Below are 21,581 nucleotides of genomic sequence, written 5' to 3'. Positions count from 1 at the left end.
AGGTCTTGTTGTGAAACTTAATAAGAGGTACAAAATGAAGGTTGTACAGGTCTACGCCCCTACATCCAGTCATGATGACCAGGAATTCGAAAGCTTCTATGAAGACGTGGAATCGGCGATGGGTAGAGTGAAAACAAAATACACTATACTGATGGGCGACTTCAATGCCAAGGTAGGCAAGAAGCAGGCTGGAGACAAGGCAGTGGGGGAATATGGCATAGGCACTAAGAATAGCAGGGGAGAGTTATTAGTAGAGTTTGCGGAACAGAATAATATGCGGATAATGAATACCTTCTTCCGCAAGCGGGATAGCCGAAACTGGACGTGGAGGAGCCCGAGCGGCGAGACTACAAATGAAATAGACCTCATACTCTGCGCTAACCCTGGCATCATACAAGATGTGCACGTGCTCAGCAAGGTACGCTGCAGTGACCATAGGATGGTAAGAACTCGAATTAGCCTAGACCTGAGGAGGGAACGGAAGAAACTGGTACATAAGAAGCCGATCAATGAGTTAGCGGTAAGAGGGAAAATAGAGGAATTCCAGATCAAGCTACAGAACAGGCATTCGGCTTTAACTCAGGAAGAGGACCTTAGTGTTGAAGCAATGAACGACAATCTTGTGGGCATCATTAAGGAGTGTGCGATAGAAGTCAGTGGTAACTCCGTTTGACAGGATACCAGTAAGCTATCGCAAGAGACGAAAGATCTGATCAAGAAACGCCAATGTATGAAAGCCTCGAACCCTACAGCTAGAATAGAACTGGCAGAACTTTCCAAGTTAATCAACAAGCGTAAGACAGCTGACATAAGAAAGTATAATATGGATAGAATTGAACATGCTCTCAGGAATGGAGGAAGCCTAAAAGCAGTGAAGAAACTAGGAATAGGCAAGAATCAGATGTATGCGTTAAGAGACAAAGCCGGCAATATCATTACTAATATGGATGAGATAGTTCAAGTGGCTGAGGAGTTCTATAGAGATTTATACAGTACCAGTGGCGCCCACGACGATAATGGAAGAGAGAATAGTCTAGAGGAATTCGAAATCCCACAGGTAACGCCGGAAGAAGTAAAGAAAGCCTTGGAAGCTATGCAAAGGGGGAAGGCAGCTGGGGAATATCAGGTAACAGCAGATTTGTTGAAGGATGGTGGGCAGATTTTTCTAGAAAAACTGGCCACCCTGTATACACAATGCCTCATGACCTCGAGCGTACCGGAATCTTGGAAGAACGCTAACATAATCCTAATCCATAAGAAAGGGGACGCCAAAGACTCGAAAAATTATAGATCGATCACCTTAGTGTCAGTTGCCTACAAACTATTTACTAAGGTAATCGCAAATAGAATCAGGAACACCTTAGACTTCTGTCAACCAAAGGGCCAGGCAGGATTCCGTAAAGGCTACTCAACAATAGACCATATTCACACTATCAATCAGGTGATAGAGAAATGTGCGGAATATAACTAACCCTTATATATAGCTTTCATTGATTACGAGAAAGCGTTTGATTCTGTCGAAACCTCAGCAGTCATGGAAGCATTACAGAATCAGGGTGTAGACGAGCCGTATGTAAAAATACTGTAAGATGTCTATAGCGGCTCCACAGCCGCCGTAGTCCTCCATAAATAAAGCAACAAAATCCCAATAAAGAAAGGCGTCAGGCAGGGAGATACGATCTCTCCAATGCTATTCACAGCGTGTTTACATGAGGTATTCAGAGACCTGGATTGGGAAGAATTGGGGATAAGAGTTAATGGAGAATACCTTAGTAACTTGCGATTCGCTGATGATATTGCCTTGCTTAGTAACTCAGGGGACCAATTGCAATGCATGCTCACTAACCTGGAGAGGCAAAGCAGAAGAGTGGGTCTAAAAATTAATCTGCAGAAAACTAAAGTAATGTTTAACAGTCTCGGAAGAGAACAGCAATTTACGATAGGTAGCGAGGCACTGGAAGTGGTAAGGGAATACATCTACTTAGAGCAGGTAGTGACGGCGGATCCGGATCATGAGACGGGAATAATCAGAAGAATAAGAATGGGCTGGGGTGCGTCTGGCAGGCATTCTCAGATCATGAACAGCAGGTTGCCATTATCCCTCAAGAGAAAAGTGTATAACAGCTGTGTCTTACCAGTACTCACCTACGGGGCAGAAACCTGGAGGTGTACGAAAAGGGTTCTACTTAAATTGAGGACGACGCAACGAGCTATGGAAAGAAGAATGATGGGTGTAACGTTAATGAATAAGAAAAGAGCAGATTGGGTGAGGGAACAAACGCGAGTGAATGACATCTTAGTTTAAATCAAGAAAGAGAAATGGGCATGGGCAGGACATGTAATGAGAAGGGAAGATAACCGATGGTCATTAAGGGTTGCGGACTGGATTCCAAGGGAAGGGAAGCGTAGCAGGTGGCAGCAGAAAGTTAGGTGGGCGGATGAGATTAAGAAGTTTGCAAGGACGACATGGCCACAATTAGTTCATGACCGGGGTTGTTGGAGAAGTATGGGAGAGGCCTTTGCCCTGCAGTGGGCGTAACCAGGCTGATGATGATGATGACTCGTTTTTACATAGCAGAGCCAACAATATATATATATATATATATATATATATATGCCGTAACAAAATGAAAAGAAACTATGTCATAGCGCAAGACATCCACAGGACACAGTTCAACACACCCACGAACGTATAAATATGAAAGGGGCAAAGTAAAGTTGCACCGAAATGAGTTTGTAAACACAGTCACAAACATTCACAAGTGCCCGTGAAGTAGACTGTGATGAGCATATGAACAGATGAGACTACACAGAATACAAAAGAGTATAACGCGTTATTTACAAGCGATAATAATTTTTAATAATAGAAGCAAATTATAATTACATCATCTGACTATTCAGTGTCTGGGGTCTTAGGCACGACTTGCGGGAACGGTAGCGAAAATGTTGATAAAAGATACCGAATTTTACCGGAAGTGCAGGATAAGTGATTCCTTACGGTGTGCATGTTTCCCATATATATAACGGGAGAAGGGAAACCGGGGGGCTCGGTTTTGTTAATCATCGGCACATAAAGCCTACAGACAATGAAGCCAAGGAAAGCATCGGGAAAATTAGCTGTGGTTGAAATTGAAATGTAGAAAATAATGAAAGAAGGGAAATGAAAGTGAACGAAAAGGTAATGTGCCGCCGCAACCCACAACCTCCGCATTAACCGTGCGTCGCACTACCAATAATTGTGCTTCGGCGAGGCCTTTCAGTCCGTCCACTAATTTAGGTATTTATGTTTACTAGACCTAGCCCTTGGAGCTTCAATAAGTACCCGAGTTAGTGGACGGATTGATAGTTGTTGCCGTAGCACAATTAGTAGTGCAACACGCGCGTAATGCGGAGGTCGTGGGTTCGGCTCCTACCGGCGACACATTATATTTTCGTCCACTTTCATTTCCCTTTTTTTCCCCCCTATTTTCTACTTTTCAGTTTCAACCACAGCTAATTTTCCCTATTATTTCCTTGACTTCATTGTCTGTTGGCTTTATGTGCTGATGATATACCGGGGGTGTCTGCGAAAACTTTCAGTAACATGTTAGTTTAAAAAAATGCCCGTTGCATTTAGCGCAATTTTAATCATTAAGCTGAACTGCCCAAACAGGCGGACGTTGTCTGGGCGAGCAGTCGAAGTGCATACTTGAATAATTTTTAAAAAATCACTATTTATTTTTTAAATAATTACTTTACAGCAAATATTGCAATTTATAACTTGTAGCCTGGAAGTTCGCCAGGTAGATCCAATTGGAACGAATTCTCAACATGGCACCAGTTTCGATATATTAATTCCCGAACCTTACGAAGGAATACATAGGCGGTCCAGTTACTTCTGTGCTTCAATGCTTAAAACAGCGCTTTGTTTAAAAAAAGTGAAGCGAGAGTGCGTGTTTACAGCAAGTTTGATGGCTCGTGTCAAGAAAACGATATCATCCACAGTATGCTTTTCAAGTGGATACGCCTTACGGTCTCACGAGCAAAAAATGTGTAAATTCTAATATGTGACGTCAGGTAATTTGTTAAAAATTTAATTACTGCATGTTTATTACTCAGTAGATTAGGCATTTGGATTTCATTTGGAGTAATGTCCACCTCTTCGAGTAGACCAGCTCATCGACTAGATTTGCGCTATCTGTCGCAGATGATCTTTAAACCTTACTGAAAGTATTCGCAGAAAAACCCGGCATATATAAAGGCCTGCAAGGAACGACGTGCTTATACCGCCGAGGTTGTAGCACTCGTCCTAGCTAAGCGCCAATGTTTGAGCACTCCCCGATGATACAACGCAGAGTTCTAGCGCGCGTCGCATAGCCATTTCCATTTTTCTTCTTCTTCTTTTTGCACAACTTTACCTAACTTCCATTTATGTCGTCAATACATCGAGCAACGCAATCACCGTTCCTTACACTTACTGCTTACCATGTGAGCGACGCTTTCTGATTTGGCGTTTTCCTCTCTCACTCTCCCCATCCTATATAACACGTCCCCGAGGGCCTTTAAGGGTAAATAAATGATGATGATGATAAAAGAGCGTGCGCGAATGCCAGCAGCACCTCCTTCGCGCGCGGGAGAAATGTGGCCGCGGAGGAGAAGGGGAAGCCACCCACGCAGAAGCGCGTCGTGAAGAGAGAGAGAGAGAGGCCGTTTCCTCGCGTCCCACCAGGTTAGCGGCGGGCGGACAAGCGCCCAGCCGGAGGATGGGCGACGAGGAGGCGCCATCATTGGCACCATTATCGGCGCTCGCCGATCGAGAGCTTTGAGCCGCCGATGGGCCAGGGCCGAGAGAGGAGCGGGCGCGTTCGCTCGCCGAGATGATCGCGGAGAAGCGGCCGTTATATTTAGGCCCCTCACGGCTGCACGCCCTCGCCTCCCGGACGGCCGCCGCGGCTGCGGCCGCACTTTCAAGGCGGCTCGGACAGAGTCCGGCCCTGCGGCCGACGAGAGGGGGGGGGGAGGCTACGGCCAATCGATGGCCGCCCCGGTGTCCGCTTTCCAGCCGGTGGTCGACGGTGCGCGCGCGCTTCACCTTCAACGAGATGGACAGCCGCCGAGGAGCAGGTACAGCGAGGGAAGAGGAACACCTTTTGCGAGAAGGCCTTCGGCCTTGATTCGTTGCTTTCATTTTGATCTGTTACCGTTTTTCTGATTTCCTTCCCATCTTGCTATTTTCCATTTCTGTGTTTGTCCTCCCCTCCCTGAACTGCCACCGGCGGGCGTTGCGCCCTCTACCGGTGGCAACTCGTAGCATGCCACTTGCTTTGTTTTAAGGCCTTAGCTTTTCCTAGCTTGTTGCTCAGTTTTGCGTCGTTCGCACCGTCTACAGTAGTGGGCCGATCCCTTAGATAGTGCAGTCTAAGGCTCCCATGGGTATGTGCTGTTGACTACGTGCCACTGGGTATGTCGCCATGGAACCGGGTACGTCCCACCGTCGTCACGCTGTCATCGTCATATAGTCGTAGTCATCCGATTGTCGCCGTCTCGCCATCGTTGTCGTACTATTCTTGTAACGGCGCGTCCTCATACACTCGTCGTCATCCAACTGTCATCGTGCCGTCGTCGTCATAGCGTCTTCGGCTGCTCCTGCAGACCCCCCAGCGATTCGGCGAGTTCGAGATCGGTAGCGACAACGCCTAGCCCACACCCCAACTAACGCTTCAACATTAGTGTTACACGCTCGTACCCATCCTGTGAGTTTTCTTTTTTACCTTTTTCAACTGTGTATATATCTTCAGAAGTAACAACATTAATAATAATAATTCTATTTCGCTGAAGCACGAGTCTTCGAAAGTGATTGCTGAACAATTACAGGACGCTAGCCTGAGTCAATACACGCGCAGCAGCCAGTGCACCAACGAATAAAAAGAAAGGACACTGACGGAACACATTGGTTATAATGAACATTCTCAAGGTATCGAGGTTCCCAAGTGTAGACGATACCAGCGGTGCCTTCGGACAGCTTTGGGGCACTTAGATGACAGGACCTTTGCGTTTTTTTTTTAAATGCACCAGCCTGTATGACCGCGTGTGACTAACTCAGTGATGAACGCTCGTGTGTAACTGTGCAAAGTGTGAACTTCTCTCTTTCTTCTCCTCTTTCAATCCCCTGTCCCCCTACCCAGTGCAGGATGGCCTATCGGGCTCAGCCTGGTTAACCTCCCTGTCTTCCTCTAATGACTTCTCTCTCTCTCTCTCTCTCTCTCTCACTGAAGGTTTTGTTAATTTAAGCACTGCTAAACACATTTTAATTACAGCGCGTTCTAGCAAGTGGGCGACCACTTAATCAGACAAATAACTCTCTTTGCCTTATTTTGCGCGTGTAGTCCGTGTGGCTTTCGCGACGGCGTTGACGACGACGAAGAACGTGGCACACCTTTATTGATTCCCGTCGGCGAGTGTCCGTTGGTTTTAACACACAAGTATTTTGTGATTCAGAATACTGGCAACTGTATCTTAGCTTTCTGGAATGATGGCAAATAGTTAAACAAATTTCTTTTCAACTTGTGGCAATGTTGAAACGTTGATGAACTGGAAGTTTCCCTTCAAAGAACGAAAATATCGGCTGAAGACTATTTGACGGAGAACCTTGTAAATAAGAAGAAAGGAAAGTACAACCAAAGTGAAAGAATGAGTATTTCTAGAAAAGCTGCGAAGGTTTCTCCATAGGTTCACTTTCAAGAGACGCAATTCTTTGTTAGAAAGAACGAGTGGTGGCTTGCTGACGCATGTGTCGTTCATTCTTTCATATGAAACACGGGCTCTGAAAGGCTATTGCCAAGACGGGCTAAGCAGCCTTTGAGAATGATGGCATAGTGAGTGTGACGCCGAGTTAACGACGTAGCCTAAATCAATCACAGCCCAAGTGCTCAATTATAGGTTCCATGATCTAAGGTCTGACAGACTTCTGTCTGACAGGAGAGCGTATTATTAACTAGAAGCACAATAAAAAGCTAATATTATACTGTCAACCGAACAGAAGGGAACGTGCAGCAAGGTTTGTTCGATTCAGTGCAAATAAGCGGCTCGTCCTGGTCCCGAAGCGTCAATTAAATGCCTCGAACTTGCCACTGACAACAGCGCTTTGTTTCGCCATTGCGGTTCGGTGCTGCCTTCGCCCTGAAAGAGGACACAGCAAAGAATCGGTAGATTGATGAAGTCGGTTCCGAGTTCACGTGACAAGAGGTCCAGCTCAAGGAGGTTATAAAGAAGAACTAGAACTGCTGGAGTGGAGGGAGTGCCCGTCAAGTGAAGCCGCCGCGTCGCCATGTTGCGGGGGGCAAAAGCACGCCAGTCCCCGCAGCTTCTGTGTTTCGGGTCGTCGTATCTTAGCGTGCGCGGTGCTATGCGAATCCCAAAATGTGCTACCGCGCTGGGTGATCTTAGGAAACTTTACGCACACGCTGTTGACATGCCAGCGTTATCCTTCTCAAATAAGGTTGCAGATTAGCATTGCCTTGCTCTAGAGTAAAGGAAAATGTTACATTTCAGGCTAAAAGCGAACAGCCGCCACAATAGTTACGAGGCCTTCCATGTATGGAGGATGCTAAAGCACCGGTAACTCCTGATGATAACGAAGATAATGAATACTTATGTTTGTTACATTTACTATTTCTCGTGCTACATTTCCCGTTTTTAATTGCTTTCTTGTTCTGACAGCTTTAATAATTCATCAATTTATACGCTGCATTACAGAAGGCGAATAAACGCTAATTATTGCGCGTATTTTTTTCTACTTTGCGGCAGCTGCAAATTCATGCCGATAATATGAAAAAATGCCCCAATACTCGGATATCTGCGACCTGGAGACCTCCAATATGGTTATGGTTATGGAACTATAGGTTATGGCTTCGACTCCCACCAAAGGTCGTGGCTTCAACTCCCGCCAAAGGTCGTGGGTTCGACTCTCGACCTTCACGTTGTCAATTGAAATCCAACTTGTAGATATGTCCGGTTCGCCCATATCTCCAAGTTGGTTCGACTCCCACCAAAGGTTGTGGGTTCGAGTGCCCTGATTAACTATATATTAATTATATGTGGCTTAATTAACTTAACTAACACCACAGGTCGTGCTGACGCTTCTTCTTCGCCTCGGCTTCACGTTTTCTCAGAAAGAAATTGATGTCTAATTCGCCATAATGAACACCAAATTTAGTGGGTTCGACTCCCAACAAAGATCGAGGGTTCGACTCCCACCAAATGACGTGAGTCTTAATTAAATTCGCCCTAATTCGCCCTCTACCTTTGGCTCCCACCAAAGGTAGAGGGTTCCACACCTTATGAATTTCGCTGCCGCGAATTTTGGTGACATAACGCCGGACATCAGATTTTTCCTCCCATGATCCGTCTAAGGCTTTAAAGAGATAGCGTGCTTTAGCAAAGCATAGCTTTCCTTCGCGTACGTACGCCGTACGTACCGAGGCACGTCCTTGAATGTCAAGGCGAGCAGTGAAGCATGAAGGAAGCAAAATTATGGGCAACGCTTATTTCACTCGACGTGATGCGAAGTAAGGGCGAGACCAGATGCGACGGCCTTGTATCCCGCCGGAGACGCAAGGCAGGCGCGCCGAGCGACCGTGATTGCAGAGACAGCGCCGCGCAGTTTCACGAGTTCCGACAATCGCGCGTGCGCAATATGTGCGCCGCCCGTCCGAACATTGGGGTGGTAATGCAGGCCGCCTCAAAATATAACAAGATCCCTGCGACGCACGCTGCGTGCGTGGTCCGGGACTGCGGGCGCAGGCAAGGCCGCATCCAGCGCCATCAGGGCGAGCCGAGAGTGGAAACTGCGTGCCATCTGCGCACATTTCATAAATGAGCAGCGCGAAATGAAAGATTGCTTCCTTCCGTGACGAGATCCTCCACGACGCTGCGCGAAGCACAATGAGAGAGAGAAAGAAATAGACGACAAAACGGAGCGCGCAGCGAAAAAGCGCTTGAATCTGGCGAAAAGCAGCACCGTTCGGCCAAAGCGGGGAGCAAAGGGGAAAACGAGCGGCGTTGGTGGCGCGTGTGGGAGTGCTGCGACGACGACGATGAGGAAGACCAATGCCAGGAGAAGCGGGTGGGAGGTGGGGGAAAAGGGTGAAGCAAATGCGACTCGCAATAGCGGCCCAACACGCCAGCAGTCGGACGGCCAGAACGGCCTTCGTCAGCAAAGGAGGAAACAGAGCGCGCGGAGGTTGCCTGCGAGCGAGCACCGACCGACCGAGCGACCAACCAGCCAACCAACGGAGGCCACCGGGCGCGGGCGCGCGCGTTGCAGGTCTGCAGAAATGAGAAATCGGCCGGCCGCGCGCCAGCTCGCTCTCCCCGAAATGCGCCGAAATGCGCGCGCACAAGGCCGACGCCGCTGCTGCGCCCCGTGCGCCCCTACCTCCTCCTATTCGCACAGCCGTCGAGGCTCCAGATGAAATAATCTTCTCCGCCAAAGGCCTCTCCTCCCCCGCGTGTGCAGCGAGGTTCATTTCGTTACCGGCAACTTTCCCGCCCAGTCGGCGTTCCTCTCTCTCCGGCACCTTCCGTCACTGGCCCTGTTTCATTTCTTGCCGCTACAGACTCGACATGCGTTTTATGCATTTGCTTTCCTTCTTTGCCTCGAAGAGTGTTTCGCTGCTGTTTTAATTTAATCCTCCACGTGCCCTCAAAGACAAGCTGCGTCTAATGCTCTCGACGCGGTATGGTTGGCCGAGTCACAAAGCTGCGGCGCGCAAGACGTGACCGAAAAGGGCCAGACAAGACTTTTTAGTCGGAAGTCAGTGTCGGGTCTCAATATGCTTGGGAAACTATAAACATGCGTGATAACACCGCATAAAAAGAGAACATACAAGTCAACCGTGTCGTTGTGCGCTGCAGCTTTAACATGTGTCGCCGACTAAGTCGGTTATACGCCTTTGTCTGTGACGACCATGAGCCAACGACGCATTGCTCGTGTAATGGACGATGGTCACTGACCATCTGAGGACGATGCTTACTCAGAAAGCAATTGAGAGAAAGCTTTAACTTTTGTTTTGGTGTTACCATAAGAACGACAAAGTTCTAAACCAAGGTGCGTCATTCTGCACTTCTCCAACCATCATCATCCTTGTTGCTGGCATCGTCATAACGATGTGTATTTCTAGACTCCTCAAGAGGCGTTAGTCGACTCGTTAGGCAAAGAAAGCTTAGTTTTAAAAATGCTCCCACCCAAGAAACGCTCGCGTGTACGCACACACACACGCACACACACACAAAAGCGACCGCCTTTGCTGTCGCCAATACATTTGTGCTTCATTTTTGTTGACGAACGCTGACACATTCCGCAACTGCTGCTGCTGGATATCGCTGTTTGTTTTTTTTTAATTTACGCATTGTACTACCGACTCTTTCGCATAGAGGCTCGTGTGAATGCGTTGTGAAACTTAAGGTGCCGACGGAGTAGTTGGCGTACACTGTAGAATGATTTGCACCTTAAACGTGAATAAGGGCGTACAGTTATGTGTTATAGACCGATTTACCCCATTATGCACATTTAAGGGTGGAGAGAGAAAGAGACAGAAGAAAGGGGAAAGGCAGGGAGGTTAACCAGAGAGGAAGATGCGCTTTGCTACCCCACGCTGGGGAGATAGGGGAGGGGTAGGTAAAGTGACAGGAAAGTAGAGCTAGAGAAAGAGAGGGAGCACAGATACACAATCAGTCAATTAATGGTGTAAATTATCCTAGATTATAGGAGGCAGAATATCGGTGGTAATTTTACGTACGCTTTCTTGTATTTCTTGTGGTTGCCGCAAATATATTATTTCTTTATTCTCTAAATTTTGTGCAGAGTACCAAGGAAAAGCAGGCCTGCTCAGGCCGTCTCCTTCTTCGTGCCGTGAAAGTAAGTTGCCTTTCGGACCGAAAATTCGTCACCGGTTCATTGTACAGGACACGTGCGGCGTTATTATGCGCGTTCGCAAATGGCTGCGACACTTTCCTGCATGCGCATATGGGGCCTAATTTGTGGCGCCTTCCATAGCTACACTACGATGTCGGCGCAGTGCAACTTCAAGAGAGCCGAGAGAATATAATGCAGCGAGCACAATTCCCACGCTGCTCGAGATTCGTAAGCCATATTGCTGAATTATAGAATGACTTTTCTTATTATCAATACGGCAACGATGAAATTTCTTTCACTGCAACAACTGCCTGAAAAAAATATGTATATACGGAAGACAATATTCGAAAGCGCAGAAATTTTAGGAAAGAAAACACAATCGCTTTGCTCTGTCGTGCATTACCTTTGTTGAAAACTGAGAAAACGAATATTATCGCTGTGTCACAGGGATGTGTGTGTTCCAGCAAAATTGAAGTAGATGAGGCTCGAACACGGTGGCCAGGCGGCTTCTACGTTTTTTTCACTATCTGAATAGCGGACGTACCAGTCAAGCGCGCGTTGGTCTGTGACAATTATAGATTCTTTCACGCAAAACTTTTTCGTCGGTAGTCCACGTGCTGGCGCTTGCAAGAAAGCGTTCGTGTTTGTCGAAGGAATATGTTAGGAATCGGGCATGAAAGCCATAGCCTCATTCTCCGGTCATCTCCTTTCTGTCGTCTCAAGGGCTGGTGCTACGAAATATGTACATATTGTATCAGTCAATCAACTACGATACACGCCGTACCTTCAGTTGGCTGTCCAGCCTGGAGCAGACCGTACTTCTTCACCGCCTCGCTTTTCTATTTGTGATCCTTACCTTTTTCTCATCAAACATTTCTCCCTCTGTTTCTCTTTGGTTTGAACAAACAGTGATTCCACTGCAAAGGGAGGAGGAAAGAGAAAAGTAGAAGGCGGGGAGGTTAACCAGAATAACGTCCTGTTGGCTACCCTACACCGGGGGAATGGAAAATGGGAAAACAAAGATCACAGGGAGAGACAGGAAGTAAGGAAAGAAGGAAATTGCGGTGAGTTCGCTGCCGTGTGTGGTCTTACAGAAATTGCATTAATGCACTGCAAAGAATGTCTATTAAGAAGGCACTGTGCGGGACGCTTTGCAATCTTTACGCCGGGTCGTTGCTCGGTCTGGCGCCGGGGACTTAGTACAAGCTATAGTGTGGATAGTCATACAAGTACTTCTGCTTCGAGGAGAGCTCTAACGCCGAGGTCGCAATGTACGCATTGCGAAAACGTTATATCGGACGACGCGTGCAAGAATGAGCTCAGCCGTGTTCCCCCCTATACTTCGAAAGAGGGAAGAGCGCGCGCACTTTAAACGGGCAGATGAACAGTCGAGATGATGCGGTGACTATGGAGCGTGGGAGGCCGAGGATGTGATGGGCCCGTTTACGGCCCCGTCAAGCGGTTCTCTCGTTGAGCCCGCCGGCGGAGTGCGGGGAAACTCGAAGGACGTGTGTGTATGACGGTAGGCGCGCGCGCGGCTCAGTGGCTTCGCGCAGAGGAGGCGGTCGGCTCACTGACGTCGCAGGCCGGCCGGCAGTTCACGAGCGGAACCGGAAGGCAATTTCCCCTCGTCGAAGGCGCGCCGGAAACGGCCGCGGGACGCGCACTTCCGGCCAGCGCCGTCGCCGCCGATGTGCCGCCGTCGTCACGGGTTCATCCGACTGCTCTCTGCGCGCCCGAGAGAGCTCGGCGTGCCAAATTTACGAGCTTGCGGCACCCAAGGCCCGAGAGCCGTCCTGCGAACGCCGGTTCTGTTTCTCGGGCTTCGAGAAAAGATCTCGGTGAACAAAAACAAATGGAAGGGGAAAAAAAAGGCGCCTTCGCCGAGAGCCGCTCTCGAAGATCCGTCGAGACGGAGGAGCTCTCATTCTCGAGCCAAGAAGCTTCTCTTTGCGCCGATCGCCGACGAGGTGCCGCAGACACCTTGGCCAAGAGGCTTTCCTCGAGCACTTCGTTCTTTTTCTTTCCCCACGTTGGCTGCTAAAGCGAGAAGCGGAGGAGCGGAGCCAAGCCGTATCGCTTATAGGAGCCGTTGTCTTATGGAAGAAATTTGGACCCGTCGTGTCGCTATCGATTTTCGCACCTTCTGCTGCTCCTTTTCTGCTTTCTTTCTCTTTTTTTCACTCTCTTCGCGAGCAACTGAAGCATTAGAAGACGGCACTACAATCGTGTGTGCTTTAATAATGTAGCACACAGATGCCTTCTCCCGGGGTTTGTCTCTGTTTACTGTGTTCGATCTCATGTGGAAGAAAGTATCGCTGTGCATTTGTATTTTTAATGAGAGCGCTATCTCGGAGAAGATTTTAACTAGTCAACGCAGGCCGCAAAAGGCTTCATCTCTCTCTAATAGATTTATGTTAGAGAAGTAGTCGGCACGTTAAAAACCAGGGACGAACATAGAAGGGGCATACACAGCGCTGTTCCCTTCTAAAGTTCATCCCTTGTTTTTAGCGCGCTGAATTGTTGATTGACCTAACCCGGTGTCACGGCGGCCCCATTCCGAGGGGCGGAAGAAGAAAAAAAAATGTTCGCGCACTTGTATTTCAGCAAGAATTCCGCACTGCAACAATCAGTCTGGATCGCACCGAAACGGCGCCCCTCACAACCCACTGTGCTGCGATGTGGCGTGAAACCTGAATTCTTCGTTATTATTATAGTAATAGTGGTATAGAACTAATAGTGAGCCAAACGAATAAATATTAAAGAAAGCCTAGGGGCTCGTTTTTTGCTAGTAACAGCCTTATAAAGCCAAGGAAAACATAAGGCAAATTAACTATCTCTAATGCAGAAGTACCTTAGGGATTACATCTGCGATGCTCTGAAAATTGGGCTTCGGTGGCAGTAAAATACAAGTTGCCTATTGTGTATCCTGGATATATGACTAAAAGTACAGCCGCAGGAAGACAAGACGGACAGGAAGACAACACACGGGACTACTCATGTAGTCACGAATCACCAACAAGCCTAACTTTCCACACTCCTGTGCTGAATATTCTTCTCAGAAAGCCTGAAAATGCCGAGCAGAAGTTATCCAGAAGAATGCAGAAATTGCAGAAGAATTTCGCGACCTCGCATTCAGAAATCGGGTCATAGAGGTAAGTCATGTCGCAAAACATCAATTGAATTATTTGTCCGCGCTGACTGTGTACGTGCTTCAGGTCTCAATGAAACCTTGTGCGTGTTCTTTGGTATATCTACCGTGTGTGTGTTTGTGTCATCACGAGGTACATCATGTCATACTTTACTGAATCCTTGGAGTAGTATACCATGCCCTCCGCCTGATTAACGTATCTCTCTATGAGCACGAAGAAATGAGAGAAACCTTAAGCCCATGCATTCAACATTTAAAACCATGATAAGATGACAGGCTCGTTCGTGTCTTAAGAATAAAAAAAAAGAACTGTACATTCGTGAAACCGGCCATGATGAACAGTGCGGGTCACCACTTCAATTGCTACAATTGCTGTTCTGTAAGTTCCCCTTCCAATCTCGGCAGATTCGTAACATGCCACACAGGCTACACATTTCCGTGAAAGCGCTACATGCTTGAGAAAATCGGCCTAGTCACACATCGTGCTTCGGCACATAGAGCATCATTCATCCTTCCGTCATGCCTGGATGTGTTGGTTGCTAGATAATATTGGCGTTTATTTATTTATTTATCTTTGGTGAACATACAGCATATGTGTCGACGGTCTTTCTTTTTCGCTTCTTGATCGAATAATGCAGATGAAACACAAAGCATCTAACAACAGAATACATCAAAAGATTCTATTCTGTGTTTTTTTTTTTCCTATCGTTGTTCCTGGCATGACACCCTGAAGAAACAACAAAAGTCGCGCTGACCTTAGCATGCAAATTGCGGGCCGACAAACCGTGCTTTCATGCGATCTAATTATACAGGATACGACGGCCGACCACTTGCAACCTAGTTCAGCAGGAACAGCAGTGATTCCCCGGATTCTTTTTTTTGTTTTGTTTGATCCAGCGACCTAGCCAACGTACAGAAAGCCGCTGCACCCGTTCTTCGCATTTCTCTTCGAAAACCGAGCAGCCGCGTTCTTCACAGTCGACCATCGCTCACAGGCAGCGGCTGCTAGAGCGCGCCATTTAGAAGCGAGACCTGGCTGTCGCCGTCTCACTCGAACGGGCCCCGCAGTGCGACAGAGTCAATTGCCAGCGGACAGTGGCGGCAGGGTCGTTTTATGGGCGCTGCCTTCAGTCGGCCTTCTCCTGGCGAGGCGCGGTGGGTGCCCCCCCACCCAACCCCACCCCGTCCGCGACGCTGCAGTGAAAACGCGATACAAAGACAAACGGCTCGTCCCATCTCCCACCCGCGCACGCCGCAGCAAAGCGCCGTCGCTCGGATCAACTATTATGGATGGCCACCGGATCACACATTCCTCTTCGCTCCCCTTCTGCCTTTGCGCTCTGTTTCCGCTTTTCTTTACTTTCTTTTTCTCCTACATTCGCAAGAGATGGCTTCGTGAATTTCCAAGTGCTTCGCCGCGGGGTTCCCTGCTGGTTTGGTGCGCCCTTTTTCTCTCTCTTTTTTTTCCCGTCACCGTCAGACTTGACGAACAACGGCATTTCGCTTCCAAGAAGGCGCCTCGCTCTCCATTCTGTCGATGGGAGTAAAAAAAAAGGGGGGTTAGTCCCGAAACAAATGCTGCCGTTCCAAAGTACCTGCTCTTCATTTCGAGTCTGAACGCTCTCTTTTCGCCATAAATGGCTTCCGGTGTGGAAAACGAAAAAAAAAGAAGACAAATAAAGGAAGCGAAACCGGCGTGTCTAGGTCCATTAATTCAGGTTTTTTGAGGGTTTACTGCGGCCTCCGTCGCATAATAGCGATGGTCAGCCAGACATATTTCCCAACCATGAATGGTTATATATTTTGTATAGTATGCTATGAGCGTTTTATTACTATGAAATGCAGATTTCTTGCCCTGTCCTTATTCAATGCGACACACAGTGTTCCATTCTGTCACTGAGCCTTCAAAGGAGAGTTTGGTAATGTGTGCTTTTATGATTGTCTATCACCGGTATCTTTTCTTTTCTCTCACATTCTTGACAAGTTCAGATGAGGAACATTTTAGATGGTTGAGTACGTATCCATGCGTTTCTTGTGCGCTTATGAGATCAAAATGTAACGTCGGAAAATTAGATGCGCAGAAAAGCGTAATGCGTATGTGTTTATTGTCGGTTGCTGCCGCCTGAAGAGCCCATGGGCCGCTTTTCATAATAATAATAATCATACCGTGTTAAACGTATCATCATCAGCTACACATCCATCATAAGGAATTTTCCTTATCGCATTAACATTGCCAAGCATATCCAAGAATGGATAAGCCGCCAAGTTCTTTATCAGGTGGCGAATATGAACATTCCCTTCCAGACCACGGTAGAAGCTGCCATTGCTTGGCAAAGTGTGGGTCAAAGTCAGGATCAAAGGTTTAGTGGATGCTATGTCGAAGAAAAGAGATTTTTCTTTCTTTTTTTTAGCCTGGGCACACAGCCTCGATTTCAAATGTGCTACGCGTACGCGATCAACATGGTACAGTTGTAATTGTATCAGGCTAAAAATTGGCTGATATTCGACGTTTTCACAGTAACCGCGTCCCGTGATCTTCTGACGCTACCAGTACGTGCCAAGCTCGTTAGAAAGCTGTAGGCGCCCGCAAATATCGATGTACCATCGCGAATACGCTTCAGTAAGGTGTTGTGATGCAACGCACAATGTTCCACAAACGACTGATTGAAACGCCGCCAGCCGCCACTTTTTCAAATGTGTCGCATGCCAATGTCCTATATTCTGTGCCATTTTGATGAGCGCTTGTACATTTATCACTTTCATAATGAGCTGTTTTTAGTGTATCGTATGTAATAAATAAAAAAAAAGAAGAGAATCCGAGCAGTCCCTGTAATGCGTAGGGCAGATAACCAATGGACCATTAGAGTTACAGAATGAGTGCCAAGGAAAGCGCAGCGCAGTCGAGGACTTCAGAAAATTAGGCGGGGTTATGAAATTAGGAAATTTGCACGCGCAAGTTGGAATCGGAAGAGAAGGGTAATTGGAACTCGATTGGAGAGGCCTTCATCCTGCATGTGGACACGAAAATAGGCTGTTGATGATGTAATAACTGACGCAGAAATTAACCGGACATTCGGTCCCCGACTATTGCTGGAATCTGCTTACACCAACAGGTGTTCTGTAGTTCGCTCTTTACTCTTCCCGCCTTTTCCTCTCTTAATTCTAGGCGACAAACGAACTCGATTCTGCTTTCATGCATTGCAATTTGTGTGCAATGTGTTCCGGGTATATTGAGATACGGAAAGAGCGCGGCTTCCAAGGCTGTGTAGTAACAGCGGAGCGCCACAATCACGGAGGCCATACGAAACTGTTGCGCGTGTAAACTTTTATTGCAGCATTGTGTAGTTGAGCAGGTCCTACTGAAAATAAAATGCTCGCATATCGCTTCCTGTCTTCTGCTATCATATTAGCTAGCGTCGAAATATCGTTGACTTCTTCCTTCTTGAGCAGAACCTTTGCCTTTGCAGAACTCGCCGCTGTATCTCGCTAGGTATATTGTTGCGCAGCCGAGTATGAGGTCGCGGATTTGATCTTGGCCACGGCGGCCGCATTCCGATAGGGGGGAATGCAAAAAAACGCCTGGGCACCATGAATTGGGTGCATGTTTAAGTGGTCAGAATGAATTCGGAGTCCTTTAGTACTGCGTGCCTTATAATCCAATCTTGTTTTTCGAATGTAAAGCTACATAATTATTTCTTTTTTTTTAAATTCTCAATGCGTTGTACACATTGCGTTGTACACAATATACTCTGTACCCTTGGTCTCGCGCGCAGCAGTCTTTTGCGCGCGTTTGCGTCGCTTGTGTCTTATGCGGGACAGCAACAGACTTCCTTAATTTAGTAAAACGGCGTCAACAGAAAGCACTGCCTCTAACTTCATGCGCCAAGATTTCCACCGTCTTTCACCGCCGATGATGGCTTCAATATTTCGATAATTTCGGAACGGTTGCGTTAGCACTGTGTACTACCTGCCGTGGTGGTAGCACTACCCGCCGTTGGTGTAGCAATTATGGCGTTGCTCTGCTGAGCCCGAGGAGTGCGGGGTCAAATGCATATCGCGGCGGCCCGACTTCTACGGGACCGAAATGCAAAAACACCCCTGCACCGTCCATCGGGTGCACGCTAATGAACGCCAGGTGGTCAGAATTAATCCTGGTTCGTAATCCGAACGCCTCATAATCGCATCGTGGTTCCGGCACGTAAAACCCGAGAAGTTAATTTATAAGCATTGTGTACTATGTATGCGCCTGCTTAGAGTGCCGAAGCCGCGCGTCTTTACAGGACGGGGGACAAGCAGGTAAGACGAAGATTCTGTCGCAACCCGACTATGAAAGTACAAAATGCAAATGAATGGAACATCAGATAAGTCTGATGCACCAACGCCATTGCTTGACTTGCAGTGAGGCTAGCACACCGGAAGGGAAGCGCGAAGAGCTTCCGATTATTGACACAACGCTAAAGACATAGCGCGCGCACACACACAATATGGTCAGCGCTGGTTGCGTACGGCGCGTGCGCTGTACGCTGTAAACTGGCGCATGTGCAAAGCAACTGCGTTCCTTAATATGCGCTATACTAAGGCATTCTGAAGTCTGGACGTTTACAAACGTTTGTGAAGCTCTGCCCAAACTGACCAACAGCACGCTTTTTCGTCTATGCTTACGCGGTCGGCCTCGACTAGCCCGGTCGTGTACAGGAAAGTCTGTTCGGACCGCGGCAGAACGAGCCGTAACTCGCAGATTTCGTTAGCATGCAAGCGTTGTTGCCGCGGCACTGCTATAAACTTCAAGCGCCACAATATTTCTCCGATAAGCGATGATGATGAATGAATCGTTAAATAAAGGGCGGAGCATCGGGAAAGGCTCCCCCGTCAACGTTGGCTCCCCCACGATGGTTTGTTAATGAGAAACCGTTTCGTGGACGGGCAGTTTTCGAAGCGCTTGACTAATTATCCGGCCAAGACGTGACCCGAAATCGCAACGGAATGTCCCGGTCGATAAATTTTTGATAGTAGGAGGGACGGGTCGTGGGCGTGGCATCTGTCGCTGCCTGCCTTGCATAACTTTTCTTTCAACTCATTCCCGGTGAAACTTGTCATTCGTAACTTTTGATGCCTTGATCACCGCTGCTACCGAGGCGTGCGCTGAGTGCGGGAGAAGCATATGATCATATTTGCGCGAGCTCACCGCGCTTTTCTTTTCCTTTTCTTTTTTCTTTTTCAGTCGATGGTAAGTTCCTGTATTTGCGTGTCGCCGTGTATCTATCATGGCTTCAATGTTGGGAAATACTGTGGTCATTATCGTACAAGTTTAGCCCGTGCACTCGCGTGATAGTGCACGGGCTATGCTAAGCATTCTTAGCATAGTGAGACGTGTTTTCTTTCCGGCTATCTAGCTATACCATCAAACATGTGCGCCAATCTCGAAGATAGTGAAGTCTACAATAACGTGCACCAATCTCGAAAGTAGCGCAGTCCAAAATGTGAACGGTTCAAGTCGGTAAGTGCCACTGCCCGTGATCCGTACTTCAATGAACCGCTGTGACAAGAACTCGGATCACTGTGCATGTGCCACAGGCTATGCGCGCACCTCACGGCAGCACCGCCAGAAGGCGCAGCGTGTACGGAGGTAAGCGTGAGAGAGGCGCCCGGCTGCTGTACACGCCTCATAGATAACGCATTTCGGCTGTTCGCCTACTTAGATCGTTGTCGTAGATGAATTCTGCCCAAAAGTTTTTAAATGTTTTGTTGCGCTATTATCATGTGCTTGCGATCGCGAATCTTGATCTCATGTTGTGATAAAGTGGTTCTTTTATAGCAGAATGAATAGTTAAAAATGTTTTCACCTCCGCGAAGTCACTTGTTAGGTAATTGCTGTGACCCGCCGTGGTTGCTCAGTGGCTATGGTGTTAGGCTCCTGAGCACGAGGTCGCGGGACCGAATCCCGGCCTTGGCAGCCGCATTTCGAGGGGGCGAAATGCGAAAACACCCGTGTACTTAGATTTAGGTGCACGTTAAAGAACCCCAGGTGGTCAAAATTTCCGGAGCCCTCCACTACGGCGTGCCTCATAATGAGAAAGTGGTTTTGGAACGTAAAACCCCATAATTTAATTTTTTTAATTGCTGTGAAATGTAGTCATAACAAACGAACACGATCTCTTGGTACATAGTCGACTTATGCATAAAAAGAAGGACATAAAAATATTTCTGAGCGCTTATAAAATAGCTAACAGTATACTGTTCGAAATGGGAGTAGTACTTTGCTCTACCTGCCCTTATCAAGTACACAGAAATCCAATTATGAAGTATTCATCCGCCTGAAGAAGCGGCGAGCTGACGCATGCCGTCTTGCATCTCGCTCGAGCATAAGACTATTTGGTAAACTCCAGCATGCCGGCTACTGCCGATCACGATACCAGGCACAGTGCTTTTGTTATGCGAGCGAGCGAGCCGGGTGCGTTAACGAGGTAAAAATAGCTACTGGAGCGGAATCTCGGCCCCTGTTAGACTGTCGCATGTCTTCATCGATTGCACGCACAGCCATTTGTCCTGGGCCGGTGTATTACCTTCCCATCCTGTCCTACTGGTTCCTGTATCCTTTTTGGGTTTTAACAATGACCCGCATGACCCGGACAATCATTAGTGTTCTCCTTTCTTTCGGTCATTAGGCGGGATCATTTGGCATGGAACTCTTGAGCTCGCAGCGCAATCTCGGGGCTTTTCCTCTTTTTATGCGGAAGTGGGCCTCTTTACGAAGACTATCCATCCATGTAGTACAATCAATGCAACGATAGTTCACTTGCCGTATTGTTGCACTACGTAATGGAAAGAGCTATTTGAAGAATATATGCATTTCTGTCCAGCAATTGATCAGAGCAGCCGCCACTGCTCTGATAAGTAATTATTAGGCTACATCGAAAGAAGCTTAGGGTGTGCAAGCTTTTAGATGGAAGAATATTCAGAGGAAGTTCGAGTAGATTATAGAACAAAAGTATTAAAAAAATTCACAGATCCGACGCACTATACGCACCTATGTTGTGAGGAGCATTCTGCAGGCTGGTCCAGTATTGTTTGTGATTCCGAAAAATGGTTCCAGATGGACCAACGTGTTCTTGCAAATTCAGCGGTTGTGCGTGTGGGTCGCGAGCATACGTGTGTGTGACGACGGCAGCACGACGACAGCCACGTTGTAGACGATTGTGTCAGGGCAGTGGCATGCGTTCTGCGCCGGCCGTTTGATGCGAGCCTACGGCGTGTCGACCGCTGGGTTCTTCGTAGCTAGTGGACGAGTGTAAACGAGAGAAAAATGATAATGTCATCATCCACTACGCCTTATGCAGTTATACGTATACATATGGCCATTTCATGTGGTGTATGGTAAAACGACGATTGCATTTGCGCCTTGCCGAGGAAGTGGTAAAACTTGTTTAAGTTGGGCGATCATTAGGTTTGCACAACGTCGCACGGTTTCTACATAGCATAAGCTGCTACGAGGAAAGTACTGGGCGTAGTTGGCCGGTCCCGGAGGTAGTGCAGTCC

At 47.7% G+C, this 21,581-nt stretch overlaps 2 protein-coding genes across 3 annotated transcripts in view; one reads left to right on the top strand and one right to left on the bottom strand.

The window, feature by feature from the left end:
• LOC126539567 (m-AAA protease-interacting protein 1, mitochondrial-like) overlaps positions 1-21,581 on the top strand; it is a 224,915-nt gene that overhangs the window by 79,981 nt on the left and 123,353 nt on the right. For both annotated transcript variants that reach the window (XM_055075464.2, XM_055075465.2), the window contains exon 2: positions 10,844-10,897. In XM_055075464.2, the coding sequence (XP_054931439.1) occupies positions 10,844-10,897 (54 nt within the window). The remainder of the gene's footprint in view (positions 1-10,843; positions 10,898-21,581) is intronic.
• LOC126539570 (uncharacterized) overlaps positions 1-21,581 on the bottom strand; it is a 135,935-nt gene that overhangs the window by 59,788 nt on the left and 54,566 nt on the right. The gene's annotated exons all lie outside the window — the stretch shown is intronic.

This window comes from Dermacentor andersoni, chromosome 11 (assembly GCF_023375885.2).
Source record: "Dermacentor andersoni chromosome 11, qqDerAnde1_hic_scaffold, whole genome shotgun sequence".
Classification (NCBI taxonomy): Eukaryota; Metazoa; Arthropoda; class Arachnida; order Ixodida; family Ixodidae; genus Dermacentor; species Dermacentor andersoni.
The sequence above is the reverse complement of the archived record's forward strand: the minus strand, read 5'-3'. Positions and strand labels throughout refer to the sequence as shown.